This window comes from Camelus dromedarius, chromosome 6, assembly GCF_036321535.1.
Source record: "Camelus dromedarius isolate mCamDro1 chromosome 6, mCamDro1.pat, whole genome shotgun sequence".
Classification (NCBI taxonomy): Eukaryota; Metazoa; Chordata; class Mammalia; order Artiodactyla; family Camelidae; genus Camelus; species Camelus dromedarius.
The window spans coordinates 15,994,901-16,017,605 of NC_087441.1; the positions used below are offsets into that span (position 1 = coordinate 15,994,901).

The 22,705-nt window shown below is 39.9% G+C and overlaps 1 protein-coding gene across 1 annotated transcript in view; it reads right to left on the reverse strand.

Annotated features, from left to right (window-relative positions):
• Nucleotides 1–6,037: 6,037 nt before the first annotated feature.
• Nucleotides 6,038–22,705, reverse strand: part of SAMD5 (sterile alpha motif domain containing 5) — a 370,146-nt gene continuing 353,478 nt past the window's right edge. The window contains exon 2 of the mRNA XM_064486602.1: nucleotides 6,038–7,866. Coding sequence (XP_064342672.1) covers nucleotides 7,666–7,866 — 201 coding nt within the window. The 3' untranslated portion in view covers nucleotides 6,038–7,665. The remainder of the gene's footprint in view (nucleotides 7,867–22,705) is intronic.

Sequence of the window (22,705 nt, forward strand, 5' to 3'; positions counted from 1 at the left end):
AGAGAATGCTTCTAATCTACTGAGCAGCAGATGGAAGGAGAAGGAAGGAGAGGAGGTTGACTGCAAGTCTCGTCCTAGCATTCACGGGGGTTTCAACATTTCTCTAAAATTCTTAACAGAAGGAATCCTATTTATGAACTTCACCTCGTGAAAACAGACAAAGCTTAACTAAAATCACCAGTAAAATCTCAAACACAAAAAACCACTACCTGTGGTTCTTTCAGTTTTAGGTGAAGCGTCTCTGCAAGGATTTTCACTTGAAATTTCCCTTCTTTCCTTATGATGGAGAAAAGCACATATTTTCCTTTGTGATTGCAATATGCATTTCCAGACAATAATGTCTGTGCCCTGCCTGATGATGTCACTCAGTAATTGATTAAAGGACAGATAACAATGATATCTTTAACTTGGTAATTAAAGTTCTCTACATTTTGAACATCAAACGCAGTTGAATCTGCTTATAATATGCGTTAAGTTAGAGTAAGAGGCTCAGGAATAGGTGAAGATGAATTCCCTGTCCACCCACAATGCAGCTGGGTAGGGACGGAAATTGGATTCTGGGAATTGGAGGAGCTGATATATTTGGATGCAAAATTAAATAAGTTCAGCTGTAGAAGTGAAAAGGTGTTTTGCCATTTGGTCTGTCCATTTAACCAAGAGTATCTATGTCTAGAACCTTCCCACTAGTACAGAGGCATCCAGAATGAAATTCTCAGAGATAACTGTACAATTTCTATAACTGGTTGTAAAACAAAAATATTCTACATGACTTTTTAATATCTTCTAAGAGGGACATAATAAGGAAAATATATTTGCTTTCCAGGAAAGAAAACATATCAGATAAGGTAAATGATTCAATATGTAAGAAAAAATTTTCATTAATATTCTTCATAAAATTGTTTCATAAAAAAGCTTACATATGAAAATAATTTTTCACTTAAATAGATTTACTCTTTGATGTTAATAGACTTAGCTGCTCAAATTAATTTTAAATTTTGTGAAAAACAATATAAAACATTGGCTTTATTATGATCTGTGAAATTATTTTTTAATATTTCTTTGTACCCTTGAGCAATTTAAAATCTATGAAGTAACACATTCTTTCATAGGAAGCAATCACTATGGTGATTCTGAAAACTTAATTTTTACATTAAACAAAAGCATTAGGCTTTAGAGTTAATTGAGGCAACAAAATGAAATACACAATTGCCTTGAAATATTTATTATCTGCAAGTAATAAAATATTTATACATGACTTAACTGTTTTTATATAAAAAAAAGTAGATTTTTAATCCATTACAGTTGAGGTGTGAATAGTGTAAATTAATGCAGGTAAATACTTCTGCTAAGTGCTCTCAGGTGAATTGCAATCAAAATTAAGACCTATAATTAACAAGATAAAGTCACCTCTAACTTACTCTTTTAATTTCAAACAAGGGGAATTAAATGTCATTATTAAAATTAGGCATTATGGAATTAAAACATTCCAAGTTCAATGTTTGTCAGTCCCAACCAGTTTACTTGGTGTTACAGGAAGTTATAAAATTTACCTTTAGGAAGTCCATTAAATAATTCTAGGATTTCACTAAATTGTCTCCAAACAGGGACAAGGAAGTCATAGATAACCCCCAAATTGTGAACATATCTGAAATGAAGGTGGTATCAAATCTCATGGTTAAGTTGCTATTTTCAAATCTGATATTCTAAAATGGACTTTGATCACTTTCAGATTTCCCTTTCTAAATTTAAATCGCAGGAGTACAGAACATTTCACTAACTAAACAGAATTCAATACAATCGAAACTGAAAATATTAAGATGACAAACAATGACTTTATGTATTGAAAAAAAATAATTCAGTGAAAATAAAAAGAATAAAAAATTGACCACATCTGTACTTTCAAAGTACAGCGTTAGTTATGTTGGTATAAAGATATGTTATGACCCATTCTGCCTCTTTGGAGACACAAGCTCGTTTGAAGCTGTCTTATTTGTGAAGTTTCCAAAATGATTTATCTATAAATATATAATCATCTTTTCCTTCTGTTTTTTTCTACAATAAAAATGTGGTTTTATGTTTTCTAGCAAATGAAGATAATTCATTGCAATGTAAAGCCAAACCTTCATCATGATTCCAGCCATTCCTTGGCATGTTAATTAACAAATGTATTGCACTTAAAATTGAGTGCTCAAAGACATCTGTGTAGATGGACAAATAAACCATGGGATATATTATGACCCACATTTGGGGAATTTTAGATATTATATGTGTAAATATTTACATTTGAAATGAGTGTGTTTACCTATAACATACAATTGTGTTAATTTAATGAAGAAGATTATGATGTTGGATAGAAGTATATTTATGTTATATATTTCAGATTTTAACAATCAAAAATAAGCAGAATTGGAAATTACCATAGATAATCCACCCCACCCCCATCTCACTTAAATGCATAGTTTCAAATTTCTTTAAAACTGCTTGATGCAACAGGAAGAAAACTGGACTGGGAGCAAATAGACAGGGCTGAACTTGGACAAGACATTTCACCTTCCTAAGGTTTGGTTCTCACTGTACTTACCTGTAAATAAAACACTGGACTAAATTTCTCTCACACTATTGGATGTTCTCTAAGGTCTTTTTTTGCCCCAGCATTTCAGGATCCTTTCAGTCCACCCCTGCAAGACTTCATCATCAAATTTCATACCCATTTATTTTCCCTGACAGAACTTCTGATAGTCAAATGGTGGAAATGACCAAAAGAAAAGAGAAAGAAAAAAAGTTTAAACTCGAGAAGTTATAGCCGATAAAGCAAGGATTTACAGTGAACTCCCAAGTGTTGCAAAGTTTTAAAAAATGTGCTACATTTTAAAAATGAGGACAAAGTGATTAGTGACAAATAAAGTGCCCTTAAATGAATTTGGAGATCTTGACCCCTTAGTACTACTGACATTGACTGTAGGATGCTTTGACTATTCTAAGATATCCAGTGAAGATAAAAGCACATTAAAAAGAAGAACACTATATGAAGAAAGGAGAAAGAAATTAAAAATTAAAACATAAAATTGGTCAAGCCATAAAAATATAATTAAAAAAGCCCTCGGAGGCATTCGATCATGATTAACATAAAAAGTTGTAACATTTTCAATTAAAAAGTGAGATAATTCATTATAAAATGAAATGTAGGCCTTTTCAAGTATTATTTCATATAGGTCCTTTCAGAGATCACCAAAAAGACTTAGTTTAAACAATATTACCATGAAAGAATATTTTAGAATATCTTAATGATATGTTTAAAATGTCAAATAAAATTGATAGCTACTGCCATTAATATATCAGCCACCCAGAAAAGGAAAGATAGTAATCACTCTAAGCAATTACTTTGAGGGATTCTGTGACTATCTTGATATTTCAAATGAAAGCAGATTGTTTTATTTGCAACATGTAACAAACTGACTGTAAATATTTTACACATTTTAAATAGAAAGACAGCAATTCTGAGAAATTTGAAATCCCCAAGAACTGATTTGAGGCTTATCTTTTTGGACGGATAAACCACAGAATGCCTGGGACATAGTAAGTCCTCAATAAAACTTGAATAAAGTGGCTAAGGTTCTACTTTCCTTACATTAGTTCCCACCAAAAACTATTCTCAGCTTCATCATTGTACCTTAGCAGCAGTTCTCAAAGAGAGTTTTCCGGGTTGTTAATGTTACAGGAATGTGGCCAACAGGGGTTAAAAGATGTTCCTTACATGGCAGGAACTATTATTGTTATAACATTATGAAATGCTAATATGCTAACATACATTATGAGGGTCTTCAAGGGGGATATATGGTATATACCAACCCAAAATAGATTTGATCTGTATCTCTCAGAACATCTTTTTGCACTACTGTTTTGCTAAAATCACTTGGAGAATGTGGTTGCGCATGGTTGACCTCCTTGGCCAACCACCCAAATTCCCCTTCATTCCAGCCTCAGTGTTCCTAGATGCACCTAAGGCATCAAATATAATAGACAACATCTAATGTCTCCTTTATTGACCAAACATACAACCCTGCTGAACCTACACTGTTCTCCTGGAAGGTGGCACAATATGGTAAATGCATTTTAACATGCTTTCCTCGTTTGCATTTCTGTGTAAATAAGTTGCTCACTAGTGAGTCCAAGGGATCCACTTGCGTGGTGTATAGAAGCCATTAGAGCTGTGTTAGTAGGAAGGGAAAGAAAGAGGACAGAAAGGGTCACACTCAGCTTTTGATGACCAAAATCAAGTTTTGAGTTAAGTCAACAGTCACGAAGGTCAGAATTGATAAAGAATTCTTTGAAGCCTATTTGCTCTTGCTTGGCATATTAAAAGCCAAACCTGGCTACTAGATCATTGAATTTACTATATACCAGAAGTAGAGAGAACTCAGGGTATCACATATGGAAAGTAGAACACAATTCCAGGACTGTGGGAAGAGAAAGTCGTGGAGATCAAGGAAGCAGAGAAAGGCACCTTAGTCTTCCTTCTCGATGTCAAAACCCCAGCAGGCAGATGTGTTAGATTGGCTGAAAGGAATGCTGAGAGTAAAGAGGCTTTTATCTTGCTTCCTATTTGGGTTTTTGGAGAGAGATAATTTCACAGCATTCCTGCAACAACCTGGAAGGTCCAAATGGTTGGGTACAGTGAGGAAACCCAAGGAACCTGGGCTGCTTTGGGGAGATATTCCAAAGTTCCATTGTGTTCCATTAGGAAAGTAGAAAAGATGGCTGATGCTGCTGGCTGAGAAGTCTTCAGCTTAAACTGCCTTGCACCCCAGCGACAGAGTGATCAGACAAGCTAGAGGCCAACTGTGAGTCAGCTAAACCTCAGGAGGATATGATAAGCCCCCAAAGGCAAAACCACAGTTCATAGCAGCAGTCTGTCTGCCACGCACAAACCTTAACACAATTCAGTGGGCCCCAGCCAGTGCACACATGTGAACCAGCACGATACCAAGAGGCAATGCCCCAAACCCCCTCATGCACCCAGTCATGTGAAGGGTGGTGGCTGGGGTAGAAAGAGCAGATGTTATCTGAGCCAGAATCTGCAGGAAGTTGAACTTTGCCTACTTATTCACGACTGTTTAAATTAGAAGAGATTGAGATACGTTAACTGGCAAGTCTGAATTTCCCCCTACCTGATATAGTGAGAGTTCAAAAAGATCAGAGCAGTCCTAGAAAAATAAACCAGGTTTTTTTCTGCACAGCTAATTACACGCAAATTTTCCATGTCCCTCATTCTCCCAAGATACTTGCCTTCTACACCATGCTTCATATTCCATCTTGCATTGTTATCTAACTTTTTTGAAGGCTATTATGTCCCGTGTCTTCCCTTGATACTGTAGCTTCATGAGGACAAGAATACATTATATGTCTATACATTATATTTCCATATATTACTATACATTATAAGCATTGTACTAACAAAAGTCACTAGAGCAAAGAGATTAATTCTGATGGTTTTCATGATTCAGCTCAATTCTACAATATAGTTGATCATCTTTGGATAATATAACATCTACTATATAACAGAATGTATCTAGTATAATTAAACATTTAATGTTGAAGAGGTATAGTATCTCAACTTACAGTACTACAAAATAATTTTCAAGCAGTAGAGAAATGAACGTTGTGTAATTATCACTCATATAATCATAGCTACTTTTACCCGGCAGTGGAAATTCAGCATGATCATTATATGCTATTGATAGCTACACTGGCATTTTTAATAGGAAAAATAATGATATCTTAGATACATTCACTGGCAGAAACTTTAGAACATCGGCTTTCGAAGTGGAAGGTGTTCATAATAGAAGTAGCATAATACAAATCATGAAACCTAAGTTAAAAAATAGACTTTATCTCAAGTAAGAGATTTTCCAAGTTCTCTTACAGTGAAAATAAAACTCAGCCACTTCTCCAGATGTGACCTTCTGGGTGGCTTACCTGAATAAAGTGAAAAGACTTCTAAAAATAACAAAGGAAGATCTCACGCCAAAATGGGGTTACAGATTGGAAACAGTGTCTTTATACTACTGTTGCCTGAGCTAAGGGATAGAGTTAAATATACTTCGTTTGTTCACGCTTGGATTTTTTTTTCTCCATCATAGGAATGGTGTAAATAAGTAGCCCCTGGCCTTTTCAAACCTCCACCAACATATTTCATTTATGGTATCCAATAAGGTCAGAAGGCAAAGAAAACACTCCCAGCATGGGCTAACTTTGTCAATTCAAAACGTGGTTCGCCATTCAGCCCGTTGTTAAGCAAGCTGTTCAAATAATGTCTTGGTTCACATGTCTGTGGGTCTCTGATAGGCTTCAAAGTCTGGGGAGCAGCCTATGCAAGTCTGAAATCTAACCTTCCTCACCCTTCCATCTTTCTGTCTCCTGTTTTCTGATCTTTTTAATCCAGAGTCTTTAATAGAAAAATTCTATTGCAGGACTGAAAACAGCATGGGGTCAAAATCCCATACAGGCTATTTAAAGCAACATCTACAGTCTTTTGAATGTTTCAAGAGCAATTTAGTTTACCTCTGGGTACTCTTCTTCAAACGCGTTCTATTAAACACACATAAACACCAGTCAAACATATTTTAAGGTCAGATTATCAAAAGCCAAAAACCAGATAAATCTAAATGTTTAAATAAAAGGCTCTTCAAGCAACAAACTACACATATCTCAGATCAATTAATTAATATCAAAGCAAGATTTTTGGGATGGAGAATGTGAACGAGTGGATAACAGAATATAGTAGAACCATTTCTAATGTCTTTAAGGACCAGCTGCTTCTAACAAAACCAGTAACTTGAACCAATAGCTAGTAAGACAATCAAGTACATGTTAGACACACAGAGATTTAATTACCTATAATTCATGCCAAACACAATGTGGTCTGGCATTTTTTTTTTTTTTTTTTGCATTAGCTCAAAGTGGAAGCCAGCTATCATAAAAAATAAAATAAAGTCAGATGTTGTGTATATTCTACTATGAAATCAATTTGCAAATCAAAGGACTTTCGTTCTTTTCCCTGCTATTCACTTCCCTTCTGGATTACTCCTCAGTCATTCTTTGAAAGGAGAAATCTCGGCCTCAACAACATACCTAGAAAAACAACTACCCTCAGTCAGTAACCTACAGCAGGAAATCCGTTAAATCATGAATCTGAGTCAGAATCGCTAGAACAGGTAGGGGCACAGTTTCAGTAACTTAATAAAAATGTTTTTGCAAAGGTGGATTTTAATCACCACGTGCAGAGTACCCATGGACCATCTAATACTCCACAGAGGAAATAACTATTTTACTGCAGGAAACCGAAAGATTTATGAGGTTCCTGGCAACAAAAGAACCAAAAGACTGTAGTAACACAACACAACACAAGCCAAAACTTAAGCAAAATGTCTCTATGCGGAGTATCATGTTTCACAAAAATCTGAGTGGAGGGCATTAAAAAAATATTCAATAAAGGCAGAAAGAAATAAACAAAAAGAAAAAGAAAGAAAATCACACCAAAAAAAAAAAAAATTTACAAAAGGCAAGTTTTCATCAACACTTAATCAACTCTTGGGCCCTTTTCCAGACTGGAAAACAAAGCGTGCTATGATATAACTCCAAAGTAAGATCACAGGGAAAAAAAATTTAATCTAAAAAAGATTTAACACATACCAGCACTTTCAGTATAAACCGTGTCCAAAACCTCCTTGTGTTTTCTGGTTCGGTTTTTGGTTCTGTCTGGCGATTCACATGCAGCTTTGAAGCAACACCCCGTACCACAAGAAAATGAACACTTACCAGACAAAGCACCACTCCCTGAAGCAATGAAGAGAAAATACCACTTACCTAGGAAGAGAAGAAAGGGATACAGAGATTAAGATGCTATTATCTAATGGCAGTTATAGCAGCTTTTAAATTGTCCCAGCTCCTCTACTGCCCGGATTTTCTTGAAGACGTCATTAGGTTTTTAAAAGAAAACCAAGTTCTAATTTATTTATGGTGTGAAGGGTGTTGTGTGAGAAGTGACTTCAACAAGACAGCACCATTTTGCAAAATCTCCTGTGAGCTAATTTTGCCCCAAGTCACTGTAAGTATAACCAGTCAGGCACAAAGGGAAAATGGTAACAGGAATCCAAAAAAAGAATAAAAACACACTCTTCTGTTGTTGTTTCTAAGAAGATCTAAAGATTGTCAGGGAATGAAGTATCAAGAGTGCTTTGCAATGAATCCATATTATGGTGTGGAAGGGAGGAGAGGCCCTAACCCAGTGCTAGACCATCCCCAGTTTGCACATCTGGATTTAACCAGCCAGTTGAGAGTATGTTCAAAGTTTTCTAGGAAGAAGCAATAATGATAGCTCATTGGCTCCCAAAGCTCAGTGATCATGAAACATAGGTATTTATGATTTTAAGTTAACTCTGATTCAAAATACTTTTTTTTATAGGTTGGCTTTTTTTTTTTTTTTTTTTGATCTGTGAATAGCGTTTTTCATTTATTTTTTATTTTAATGGATTGAACCCAGGACCTCCTGCATGCTAAGCATGCACTCTACCACTGAGCTACACCCAACCTCCTGGATTCAAAATAGTTTTAATTGTCAAGTTATTCAAAGTGCAGAACATTTACAATTTGTATGAACTTTCTAATTTCAGTCGCTAATTAGTTATAAAGTGAAAAATGTTGGCTGTGTTTCCTCAGCTACATATCACAAAACAGAAGAAAATGGCACAGGAACTGTGCACTAGAAATTAAACAGGATTTAAAATCCATTGCAGCTAGAGTCTACAGTACATAAATAACTCTCAAGCACAGCATTCTCATTTTTTAAATGAAGGATGGTCTTTCTTCTGAATTCTTGAGTCTTGTGAGGAGCAAGAAGGAATTTATGAAGAAATAATGGGATATAATGAAATGAAATAATGAAGCACAGTTGGAAGTGACTAAGAAACGAAGGAAGGAAAGGAAAGGAAGTAGTTTATCGGCAAAAATCACCTCTTCTGCTCCATGAAAATGTCCTTAGTCACTCCATCCATTTGCTTATTCAAGAGATGATTACCGAATGTCCACTGTGCATAAAAGACCATCCCAGGCATTGCGTGGAAATCAGATACTTACAAAAAACAACACTGACATCCCCAGGGAGTCACAGTCTAGGAGAAAAAGGATGTGGGGACACATGGGATGGCAGAGGGAAACAAGAGAGGTACAAATGAGATGTGGTCAAAAGGATGTGCTGACCGGGGTTGGGGTGGCTGGAGAAGTTTCATGGAGAAAAGTTAGAGTGAATTCAAGGGCAGGGGAAGATGCTGGCGAGAGGGACATGATGCCATGTCCAGGTCATGCGTGATATGAGCATAGTTAGGGTGAGATCCACCATGTAACCTACACAGGGTCCAACTGGTATCCAATTTTAGTTCAAGAGTCTCTCATAAAGAAGCAGTGGGAGAGAAAGCTGGAAGAGCAGCTGAACGAGGGCCAGGGCTTAGAGCCTGATGCACGCCAGGCTGACCTCTCCTCCTCGCACCTCCCCCCTGCAGACTGGCCACGCAGAGACCAAAATGCATTTCATCATGCACGCTAGCTCGTATGACAGCAGACATCACGTCTCACTCCCTTTTTGCTGGTGGTGGTGCCTAGCCCAGGGGAGGGTACTAGAACCTGAGTCACATTTACTTGTGGGGACATGACAGACTGGAAAACACTGGTCCACTTCCTCCCATTCACAGAACTTGAGGAGGGTGGGCTTCCATTCCCGACGCTCTTACTCTGCACCACTGCTCAGTCATCTCTCTTCATGCCCATCTCACTCGCCTTACATTACCCCCTCTCCAACACTGTCACCCCCTGGAAGATTCCCTACTTTTTTTTTCTGAGTGACATTCTACCACATCCCTGACATCAGTTCCAATGAATTCACCCTTCTTCACAAATATTTTTTTTTCCTGTGACATGCCACATTTCATCCTTTTAAATGAGTTTTACAAGAACATCTGATGAGTATTTATACATGGAAAAGTCATGTCCAGGGGTTAAAAATCTGAAAAGATATGGTTCAGGTCTTCAGGAAATGTACACTATGGTTCAGGTCTTCAGGAAATGTACAATTTGGGGATAATAAGATGTGCACAAATAGTGAAGTATAAGGCAGTGTGGGGTAAAATGATAGGACTATGGACATGCTCAGAAGACAAAAATCCATTCTGGCTGTGGGTATCTTGAGCAAAGCAGCACTGGATGTGTCTGGAAGATGGATTGTGTTTTGATAAGCGGAGCCATGGGGAAGGAGGCGGATTACATGAAGTCGTGAGGACATAAGGGACCAGCTCAGGGAGCTTTCTGGAAATAGAGGAGAGTCAGGCTTGACTAGACTAGGATGGGAAAGTTGGAGCTGTGGGCCTTTGGATAAAAAGAAAGATTGGAACTAAATCTAATAGGCTCTCAAATGATGCCTTAGGGAGTTTGGATGGAATTGGTAAGCGGTGATGGGGAGAATGGTTGAACATACCTTAGTTAAGATACAGACGACACACACTGGGAGAACTCCGTGGGAAGACAGAGGCGGGGCCTGCATGGGTGCACTGACAAGCCCAGCAATGCCAAGCCCCGCTGGCCGTCACCAGAACCCAGGAAGAAGCCTGGGATAGATCTTTCTTCTGGAGCTGCCAAAAAGACCCAAGCCCACTAGCACCTTGATTCCAGACTTCCAGCTTCCTGAACTGTGAGACAACAAACTTCTGTTGTTTAAGGCACAAAATTTGTCACACTTTGTTAAGCAGCCCTAAGAAGTTAATACAGATTTGTGGGAAAGACAGAAAAAGATATCTGTAAGAATCATCGCTAGGGTAGTCAGCAGTCCATCTGGATGGGACGTTGTCTTAATCTGGATCCTCTGAGAATCAGATGCCAAGACAGGGTTATACATGCAAGGATTTTGTTAGGGGAAATGCTGGTGAGAAAGAGGAAAGGGAGAAAGGCTGGGGAGACTGGGAGGGCTGAGAGACCACTACAGGAGTCCGACCCCAAGGGGAGGAGGGCTGGAGGGGAGGTTGGGTGGAAGCTTCTTAGAGTGCAATCTAAGAAAGATCCGGCAAAGCCACCAAGGCTCCTTCAGCCTCTCCCAGGAAGGGGTGATCTTGGTACCCCACATTCTGCACCAGGTCACTGGGGAGTTGCAGGAGGCCTGGCCTGGTGCCTTCTGTCAATCGAGAGTTCTGCCAGGCACATTCTCATGGCCTCCAGGAAGTCAGAAAACCAGGGAATAGGGACAAAACAAGTGGGAGTCATGCCAGTGTGACTAGGAGGATGACAGGCATTGAGATGAATTCCGTTTTTGCAAACGCAGGGTGGGAGGCACCCAGTGCACATTCAAGGGGTGGAAAGAATGGGAGGGTCTGGGGATGGAAGTGAGAGGCAGGGTTGAATTTCTGGAAATGATGGCTCGAGCCCCAGGAGAGTGGATGAGATGATGAAGCTAGGGAAAAGGAGAGACCCTCGTGAAAGCCACAAATAGGACGGAGGAACCCAAAGTAGTAAAGTTTTTAGAGGAGAGTAAGAGAAGCGAGGAGCCAGCTGGGGTGGGACTGCCTTGTCCTAGGAGCCCAGGGGAGAGGATTTCCAGGCGGAGGAGCCGCTGTGGAGCCCAAAAGGCAGCATGATCGAAGAGGATGGCTACAGAGGGAGACAGTGGCTCTCCACGATTAGGGGAACTTTCAAGAAGGTGACTGAGGTGGAAGTCTGAGTCATGTGAGGTCCGGGCATGGACCAGCAAGTACAGACGCTGTATTTACCACCTTCCTGGTAATGAGCAGAAACAAGACAGGAGTTAAGAACAGGGAAAAGAGGGGGGAGAACCCAACCGATGTTCTGAGGAATCATATTTGGCGTTCAGCTATGATCTGAACACTTTCCATCAGATACAATGATGTTCTGGCAGATACAGAGTTTCTCAGCTCCTGAACTGTCCACAAAACCTTATAGGTGTCTGTTCTGGGATTCATATTCTCCAGCAAGATGAAGCAAGAGAAGCACCGGGAATAAAACAAGCATACTATATACATTTTTAAGTTTTGCAGTTTACAATGACAGTGTCTCTCTCGCTTTCACCGGACAAGAGGATTTTTCTCTCCAACTGATTATCCTCAGAAAGAAAGAAAGATAAACTCACTGTCTCTTCCTTCTTTGGTTTAATTGGGGACTCATTCAGCAAGTTACTTAACACAGCATGGTTACCCGCCCACAGCTGTTCCTGCAGCCTTTCCACAGGGAGTTCTTAGCCGACAACTGACAGATCAATACTTGCCCCTTTGGAAGATGTGGTGTCCCCAGGGCCCCCACACTGACCTTCTCAGATGCTCACACCCTGAGGGACTTCCCTGCATTCCCAGCCCGCCTTCTCTCTCTTTGTTGATCACAAACACACTACTGAGAATGAGACAGGATGGAAGGGGGCAGGGCACAGCCATTCAAGGAATGCTACAGCAATTAACATCTAAATGGTGAAAGATTCAACCCCCAGTAGGCCTTGAGGCTCAAGATGATGAGAGATTTAACTTCTAACAGATCTTGAGGTTCATTATATGCTCGTTGTAATATATTAGCATGGTGAATAACACGCCCACAGGCACCATGGCAGTCCCAAGGCTGGCCACAAAAGGTCCAAGAGTGGGAAATGGCCAACTTCCTGGGAATCCCAGCCCCTTCCCCAGGCTACTTAGACTGGTCCTTCTACTTATTAGCATATGAAGCCACCAAGCCCATAAAAACTAGCAACACGGCACCTTGCATCTGCCTCTCTCTCCCTCTTCGGACACAGCCCACGTTCTGTCTATGAAGTGTGTACCTACTTTTAATCTGAGCACCCAACCCCCACACCTTGTGGCCTTTCTCTTGCCTTTCAATGTATCTGTCTGAATAAATCTACCTTCACTAAACTGTGGCTCGCTCTTGAATTCTTCCCTGTGTGAAGCCAAGGACCCACACTTGGCGGGGCACGTTCCAGAGACTCAATTGAAGCCTGGGACACAGCCATCCTTGTGCCCCACATCTGTTTTCCTGCATCAAGAAGTTAAGCAAAGCATTTAGTCACACAGATGACCTGATGGCTACAGATCAAGTCAAGTAGGACGTTCTATCACATCTCATTTATGTTTGCTTTTATTTTGCATCTTTCTGGGGAACCTGACTGTTAGAGCTAAACTGAGGCCCGGGAAATATTCATTCTCCCTAAATCACCAGGGCTGGAGGTGATTTCTTCCTGGTTCTCACTCCCTTCCCACTGCACTGCTTCAAACGGGATTCAATAGCTGATACTACTGAATAGCTGGTAAAGGTGCCCATTTAAAAAAACTACATACACACAATCTATTTCAGTCTGAAACACTTTAAAGTAAATTACAGAGTACCATGTTTTGGTTATTGCATTTTAGAAAAAATATTTTATTTTTGTGAGTTTTTATTTTTAAATATCATGCTCATTGTCATTTTGGTGTTCATCCCTTTCATCCCTTTTTTTGTTCATAAATGATAATTTTGTACGAAGCAAACAGACACGGCACATCTAAAAGAACTAGACTCAATTTCGGTGTGAGTTATTAAACTGCTTGGGCCATAAACTGAAATGCGAGCTGATAAAGGCCTCGATGAGATTAAACCACTACTTATTGTTGCAAATGCAGGCATGTTTGAAATTCCAGTGCCAGTGAGAGTTCCAGCTACATAGTGCCAAGCCCTCCAGAGGGGAAATCTGCCAAAGCCCCTTTAACCACATGCCTGCAGGAATTTGTGCACTTAATTAAATGCACATACTAAGTAGTTAAACAGCAGAGTCACTGTTTATTCATATACATATCACTAAATCACCAGATGGCGTGTAATAGCGACCTAAACTCCCTGATGGTGTGTTACACATCACACAAAACACACTAAACACAGATAGGCATTGCTTCTAATAAGTGTATTCAATATAAACTATACAGATAAAGTATACTGAAGAGGAAAATAACATACATAATAGTAAATTGGAGAAAAAAGACTTTAAGATGTCTCAATCACTAAACATTCAAGAAAGACGTTGCCGAAGGTGACTGGGCATTTGTTTTCATAAGTCCTCTATCTGTGTTCTGGCATCATTTAATTAATCATACACTTTCTAATCATAATGTCACCTGTGACCACAAGATGATGCAGTGAACACAATATTTGTGGTAAAGCAGAAGACATGATATTTGCTGATACTGCATAAATATTTCCTGGTAGACTTTTCAGGATTCTAGGATTTTACCAAGATCAAAGTTCCTCCATAATAGAACAGTGGATGGAGCCAGAGAAGATGGTTGGCAGCCACCTTTTCTTTCACAACTGGACTAAACAGCAACATACAGCATCAGGTGGCAGACACTAAGGTGGCTTCCACTCCTGGTGTTCATGCCCTTGTTTAATGGTCTTCTCTTGAATGTAGGTGGGGACTAGGATTTGCTTCTAATCAACAGAATACGGCAAGGGTGATCTCACTCCCTTGATTATATTATGGTATACAAGACTCTGTCATGCTAGCAGTCTGTCTTTCTCTCTCTCTTTGTTGTTAGCCTCGAAGGAGTAAGCTGTCATGAACCCCACAGTTGCAAGGAAATGAATTTTGCCAATGATCTGGGACAGCTTGAAAGTAAATTTTCCCTCAGTCAAGTCTCTGATGAGAACTCAGCGCTGCCAGAAACCTTAATTGCAGGCTACTTAAGATAGGAAAAGTAGGTTGTGTTAAGCCTTTAAGTTTGTGACAGTTTGTTACACAGCAGTAGATAACTAATACAATTGCTTAAGCAAACCACTTTGGGAACTTGATCCATTCTGCTGCAAAATAAAACTTTCTAAAGTTAAGTCTCTATATTTAAACACCTCAATGATTCCGTAACTTAATATATTTAAACACGTCAATGATTCTGTGACTTTTAGGAAAGGGCAAGTTCATTTACATGTCACTGAAGACCCTTCAGAGCCCAGTCTTCAACTCCACATGGGCTTCTCTCTTACCATCCCACACCACAGTCTGGCCTTACTGAACTACTTGCGGTGTTAGGAACAGACATTTCTCTTTCTTAACTCCATACTTTAACTCTCACAACTGAATAACTCTGTCATCCTTTGAGACTCAATTCAGACATCATCTCCTTTACAAAATCCAGACTGAGCTCTCCCACAGCCCTTGTGCATGCCTTTGTCAAGATGTATTTATTGCAGTTATCAGTGAACTAAGTCTCCCACACTAAACTTTAAATTTCTTAAGGGCCAAGAAACCTTGCCTGTTTTATTCTTTAAATCCTCAACATCTCACACAGTGGGAATAAATACTCAATCAGCGATTTAATATTATGGCATACTTAGAGTTCTTTTAAGTTATTACTCATACCAATAGTTACGGTTTGTCACAATGTAGCTACCAACAGGATTCCACCTAATCAGCTGCTGAATTCCTTCTGGCCACTCACTGTAAATATATATAAATACAGGTTAAACTTTTAAAATATCTGAAATGAAATGATTTACAGGAAAACTCTAAATATCAGTTACTGGCTGTTCTATCCCTTACAGGAAATTGCCCTTGGCATCAGGGAAGTGCCTTATCATTCTTCCAGTACCCACAGTCAATGACCAGCCTATGCTATAGGAACACAAAGGCCTGGGACCCTTGCCTCGATTAAGACTGCTCAAAAGAGGCTTCCAGCTCCAGAAACACCCCACTGGCTGGGGCGAGGCAGTGCTCTGCAGGTCAGCTTCTTCCTCTATCCAATCCTGCTTTCCTTCTAAGAGTGCTCCCCAAGGAAGCCTTCTGTGCTCAACTCCCATCTCAGAATTTGCCTTCAGGAAGGTGGACTGAAGACAATGACCCCAGCTTCTATTTACCCAGGTCAAGCAATCCACTCTGATACACTAGCCGTTCTCAACCCCAACCCTGAAAGACAAGAAAGAGATTCTGACTGACCAGCTGAAATTGAGTGTCCGTCCTTGGGAAAATCACTGTGGCTAAAGGACACAGAGTCCTGTATTTTAACATGGCTGATGACGTCCACTCTTGTGGTGAGGGGGCTGTTCTCAGACAAGGGAAGACAGGTTGTTGGTTATCACACTGCATGCAATTGTCTGTTTATCAGCCAATCTCTTCTACTACTCTACAAGTTCCATGAGTGTGGAGTCTGTATCTAAATTTCCATTGGGTGTCTATTATTTGATAGAGTAGGCAGTGCAAAGGAAGTGCTCAATAAATAGCAACTGAATAAATGAATATTGTTTTTGCTTAACATTGTTATTAGTAAAATAAGTTCTTTGATTTAGTAATGAAAGTATTAATAAAAAAGGCTTCTCTTCTGTGGTCTTCAAAACAACTAGCTAGAGAACTAGGGGACTGAAGATTTGCTTAGCATAGATTAGTGATGGGTATAACTGATTCACTCCTCTCCACATTCTCCATATAATAGACTCATCTTCTTTAAGCTAGTATTTCCTACAAGTTGAACACAAGGCAAAGGCTCATTGAAGACTCAATCACCTCTTGAATTACAAAGAAATTTTACTTTGCTTGAAGCTCTACTATTACTCATAAATGACTCAAATTAACCAGCTATGAATTTTCCCACTAAAAAAAAATTCCCACCTGTTAAAGTGTCTCAGGGAACTTGAAGTCTTAGTCCCTAGGAGAGCTATGTATGTTTAGTTAGCTGTGTATGTTATGCATACACATATACACATTCTAAATCTTGGTTTAAAAACCAAGATCTACTTAAGTACCCGAGAGAAGTCCTAGGCAATTTCCAGCTTAAAAAAAAGATACATGACACCATAAAAACTTCCAAAATCTGTGATGTGAATTCATGCTCTTCTATAGACATATGATTTATATAATCTTGAAGTCAGGATAGTTTAGCTCTCTGGTTATTAATAGCATCACTGATGCCTGCCTGGGGGACTTCCTAAGGCCATGTAGACTTTGGTTGGAACCACCTCACTGGGGTGCAGTTCTTTTCTCCTACTGAGTCCTGCCTCTTTATTGCAAAATAATGATCAACTTTTCCTGCTCCCAAATCTAAGGAAACAGCATGTCCCTAAACCTTTTCTTGATGGACTCTTAGAACATCCTCAGCCCAAGACAACTCTATCTAGGACTGTGCATAAAAGTCCTTGTCTGATGACTTAGTGGTCTGTTTACCCCTGTGAGCCTGGACCAGGAAACCTGCAGATAGCCTTATTTTAATACTACCCTTCGGTCAATAAGATTCTTTTCCTGGAATGTGACTGACTGAATTTCAAAATAAAAGACACCTGGAGGTTTATTTGAAGGCTTTAAATATTATTGCCTGCAATAACTCTTGGGTATTTTTTCTTTGTCTATAGGGGTAAATGGCAGAGAAAGGTCGATTGGTGATATTGTCTCGGTTGGTTGTTGAGGGTCAGCTGTTGACTTCCCAGGGTCATGGCTAGTAATTTATCTTCTGGTCTTTATTCATGTCTCTGGCAAGTAAGATTTAATTTTTGTTAATTTCGTATCTGTCTCCCTTTCTCCCCACACCTCCCCATACACAAACCTGCACGGTTTCTGTCAACACCCATGTCATCTGCTCCAAAGACTCAAAGACTAAAGCCCCAGGAACATATTAAACTAAATGAAAAAATTCCTTCCAAACTGATTTTGGCATGAAACCTGATTGTGCTGAATGGAAGACAGAGGGATAAATCAGAGAGCAGTCAACTGCTTTTCTACCCTGCAGGTTGGAGCATTCCTGTTTTTGCTTATAATTCTGCTAGAAAGTCATTTCATTCCCCTAATTTGACCTCTGCAATGATGGTCATGGTCAGATGAAGGAGACTAGTGGGCTAAGCAGAGTAAGATGATGGCCCAAGGGCCTTTCAAACTCTGCCTTGAATACCTCCAGGAAAGGTTTCTCTTCTTCTACTGTATAGAGAACTACTGGTAACTGTGATTTGATTCTGTCTGTCCTCTCTCCCAGGATTGGTAGGACTGACCCTCCTGCTTCCTGATTTGACAAGGACTGTTGATTAGCAGGGCAAATATAATGCCAATTAAATTTGTGCAGCAGTATAGCGAAGAAAGCTGGGAGAGGCCACCAAAGGCTTTTCAAATTTAAATTTTATAAACTTCTTATCATCTCTCTCTTCACCCCTTGAAAATTTCTCAATGCTGTGGGAAGACCTGAGTTTGGCCCCTGGAATTGCTACTGTGGTCAGACTCGGGGACAGAGTTATCTAGGGTACGACTCTGTCATAGAACTAGGTAGACATCTGTGTAGTCTGCTTCCCCCTGGCTCACAAAGGGCAATCACACAAGACCTAGGAACTATTTGCTGAAGTCGACGAGTGGGCACGGTAGCCCATTCTAGAACCTTATCTTGTGATACTTAATCCAATATCCCTTCCCCATTAAAGCACAATTTCACAAAAGGAGAATGGCTTTACATTCATTAATTCTTTCTTTAAAAAACTTATTCATGAAAATGAAAATATTTAAAAATTCTGCTTCAAGAGACATAGTACCAAGAGACCAATTCAGGTGATATTAAGTGTGAATTATATTCCATAAGATGTAATCTTAACTATGAAATATGTTAGCTTAATTTTTCCTTCTCTACTTCTGATTCACATTACTGGTACTGGCCACAGTGTTAATGGTAAAGTTGCCTTTTAGTTGCTTTTAAAGCAATAATCCATGAGAGCTGGCCAGTAACTTGGGTAGCCATGCAGCACCACACTTACTAGAGGGGTAATTTGGCATATATGTTATGTTACTCAGTGAAAGGACGAATCAGTTGAGACTCAGCTGCTCAGCATCTGGGTGGGTCTGGATTTGCATCCGCAACCTGCCCATTTGCAGACAAATGGATCTCAGATTATTCCCACACACGGATGGAGAATAAGGATGAAAAGAGCCTGTCTTCTGCTCACACTCTTATTAGACATAATTGGATAGTGTCTTGTGAAATACTAACCTCAGTGTAGTAGCTTGAATAGCAGTTCCCCAAAAGGGATGTCCAAGTCTTAACCCTTGGTACCTGTGCATGTGACCTCATTTGGAAATACGGATTCTGTAGACAGTTAGGATCTTGAGATAAGATCATCCTGGATGTAGGGTGGGTCCTAATTCCTATAACTGGTGTCCTTGTAAGAATAAGAGTAAGAATAGGGGTATTTGAGACACACAGACACAGGAGGAAAACCGTGTGGAGACAGAGGTGAAGCCTGGAGTGAGGCATCTGCAAGCCATGGATCTAGGAGAAAGGCAGGGAGCACATACTTCCCCGGAGCCTCCTGAAGCAACTAGCCACACTGACACCTTGAGCTGGACATCTAGCCTCCTGCACTATGAGAGAAAATACTTCTGTTATTTTGAGCACCAAGCGTGTGATAATTTACCCTAGGTAATGAATGTACTCAGACACCACTTTATAGCGCTGTTCATGTTGACTGTGAGCTCATTAGAAAACCAGCCATCAACTGGTCACAACTCTGGAGGAAAGCTTTCTCCTCAATCTTTCAAAAATATTTCCTAAAGAAATATTCTTGTGTCTTCATAACGTGCTAACTGCCCCAGCTCCCCTCTCTCCCTAAACCCATCTACGGCCCCAGGACTCCTATTGCTATGGAGCTCTTAAAAGCTCTAATCCAGTGATTTCACTTTAGGCAGGTCTACTGGGCACCCTACTGGGGCCACCTCCTTTTTTTTTCCCCCAGCCTACCTTTGGGCCTGCCCCAGGTACCACTTACCTTAATGAGTGTTTCCAGTCATGGGGCCCTGGTCTGTTTCCTTAGAGAATCAGAACCCAGTATGACTTGGCTCCTCTAGGACTAGCACCTTGAACTAGAAAAGCTCGAAGACAAGGCTTACCTGGAGCTGAGTTTACATGCATACCTAGTCCCTAGCAAACTAATTCTGCATGCGGTTTTACAGAAGAGAAGGAAAAATTTTCCTCCAGCACCAGTGGAGTCTGCTTTCGGCTGCCCTAACCAGTATAGGTTACAAACGTTTTGCAATGAAGTGTCCTTCCTTCCCTCCCCTTCTTCCACCAAAATCTTTAAATGCACGATGTTTATAATATAAAGGGGAAATACGTTTCCCACCAGACTCAGTGTGTGGGGAGTGGGGTGGGGTGTGCTTCATTATAGGGTGTATTTTACGAGGAAGAAGTAAATCAGAGGCATATATTAGGAAGTGCCCAGGGGCACACCCATGGTGATGACCTTTAAAGGGCAGTAGTAAGTTACTTGACAGCATAACCAGCAAGTGAATGATCTTGTTATGAAAGGTCACCTGCAACTAGAACAATATTTCCTATTTCAGCACATAATCTGGTACTTTTTGACACATTTCTCTTCCTCAGGATGATTTGATTTCTGTAGAACAGATCAGATGCTTTTTCTTTGCTTTGTGATGAATGTGCCCGATTTGGGCTCATGGTAATACTGGCCGGAGCCTGTAGGCAGCCCTTGTTATTTTTGATGTTTGCAATGCTGTCTATTACAAAGTGGCATTTGCATTACTCTAAATTATTTTGAGGTGCTGCAGAATTTTAGAATGTTTAGAACTAAAAGGGGACTCTGAAACACTTCAGCCTAATGCAGTCCTTTTGTAAAAGAGGATACTGAGCTGCGAAGGAACAAAGACACTTGCCCAAGGTTACACAGCAGGGAAGGGGTAGATCCCAGCCTGCTGCAGTTTCCACCCTAAACACAGCGCTCACAGGTAAGTCAGCCAACATTTAGCAGAGTAGATTAGTGGTGTCTTGTGTTTAAATTCCTGTGAAGTTCCTTAATAGGTGTCTCTCTTCTATAATCCAGTGATCTCATATCTTTCCCCTACTTTGTTGCTTTCCCAGTGGTTTCCCAAGAGCCTTGCTTTGTTCTCTTTTCATCTGGCAGACACCACGTGCTGCGTCTGGTCGGCCATCACTTTTGTTTCCTAATCCAATTGCATGACTTGATGTTCACAGCCCCTCCTGATTGTTCTGGTGTGTTAGACCATGACTGTAGCTTGTCAGATCTCCTGTCTGTGGTGATCACTGACGCTTCTCAATCTTCTGTCTTGTGATGGGGTTTTATCCACACTGTTGGAAGGGAGGAAGTTATCTGAAGCAAATGTGTAAAATATTGAGTGACTCTGTGTTTGGTCAAAGGTACTAAGTTAAACTGAAAGGTTAAATAACATCAAGCTGGCTTATTTTTTGCTTGCCTTTTTCCTCACTGGAAATGGAAAAAATGGATGGATTGCATTCTTCTTTTAACGTGCCATTTATAAGGCTGATTTTGCATAATCACAATGATTTTGTTACAGAAATCAATTTATCACAGTTAAAAAACGTGCGTTAGTCACTGGGCAGTTATTCAGATAACATTCATTATGCAAACCACTCCCTTTTCTACCATCAGCGACTGCCTGGATGTGCACAATGAACCCTGAAGTGAAGAGAAAACACTCTCTCTGAAGCTATTCAGTTAGAAGTTAGCTGGGGCAAGCATGATACACGTCCTTTCCTCTAAGATTTAGCACCATAATAGTTCCCTTGCCCGACCCCTGCACAGATACACACAAGCACATCTCTAAGGTCTGATACAACTCCGTTTCTATTTCGAGAAGAAAGAAGGAGAGGGGAGTGGGGGAAAGAGAGTAATTTTAGTATTTGCCTGAGTTAAAGTATATTATCCTTGAAATTGTTGGCCCAGAAAAAGTAAAATTTCCCTAAATTACTTTTAAATGTTTTTTTCTCTCTCTTTTTTTTTATGAGGGGGAGGTAATTGGGTTTGTTTATTTATATTTGGAGAAGGTACTGCGGATTGAACCCAGGACCTCACGCATGCTAAGCTTGAGCTATACCCTCCCCTGCTTTTCAATATTTTTTTTTAAATGTTTTTTTTTTTCTCTCTAAATGACTTTAATGACATGCCTGCATGTCATGCTGTGAGGTATCTGAGTACCTTTAAGTTAAGCTGAGTCCCTGGGGCCCTCCAGGGCTGGGCCTCCCAATATGGGACTCAGGTGGTGAGCAGGGACTCCCTGGCTGTCCCTTGCCAGCTATCCAAGGACCCCTTCCCTGCAAAGTTCCCTTTTCTGGGAAGCAGTTCGGTGCATGCCTTTCTTCTGATCTATCAATGCCTCTGTACTTCGGTTTGCTTACTTGTAATATAGGAATCCTTCTTGTCTTATCCTGTTCCACAAATTTGCTATACGCAATGATAAAATGAGGACGCAGAAAAGTGCTTTCGGCATTTCAGAAGAAAGAGGCTAATTTAGTGTTATTACAGAGGAAAATATTACACCATGACATTTCCCTACTTCTGCGTATAAAGTTGAATTGAAAGAGAAACGTGGAAGATTTCTTTGGAAAACATTTAGAACTCAGGACAAAGCACTGCTTTAAGGTTTCTTTTCACTCAGAAATACTAAGAAAAATACAATCTTTATTGGACTGCATAATTCTATTCGATATATCACTACATCATCGCAGATTTTTGACATGCAAATTTCTTTAAAACCAAAGATGCAGACATTCTTCTCATTGATTGCCATGGGCTTCTGTATTATAAAGATAAACACACAGAAAAATTGCAATTCAAAGAAGAACGTTATAAGACAGAACAGACAAGCAGTGTGTTTCCTTGCTCCGCAGCACAACAAATATTTTTATGACAT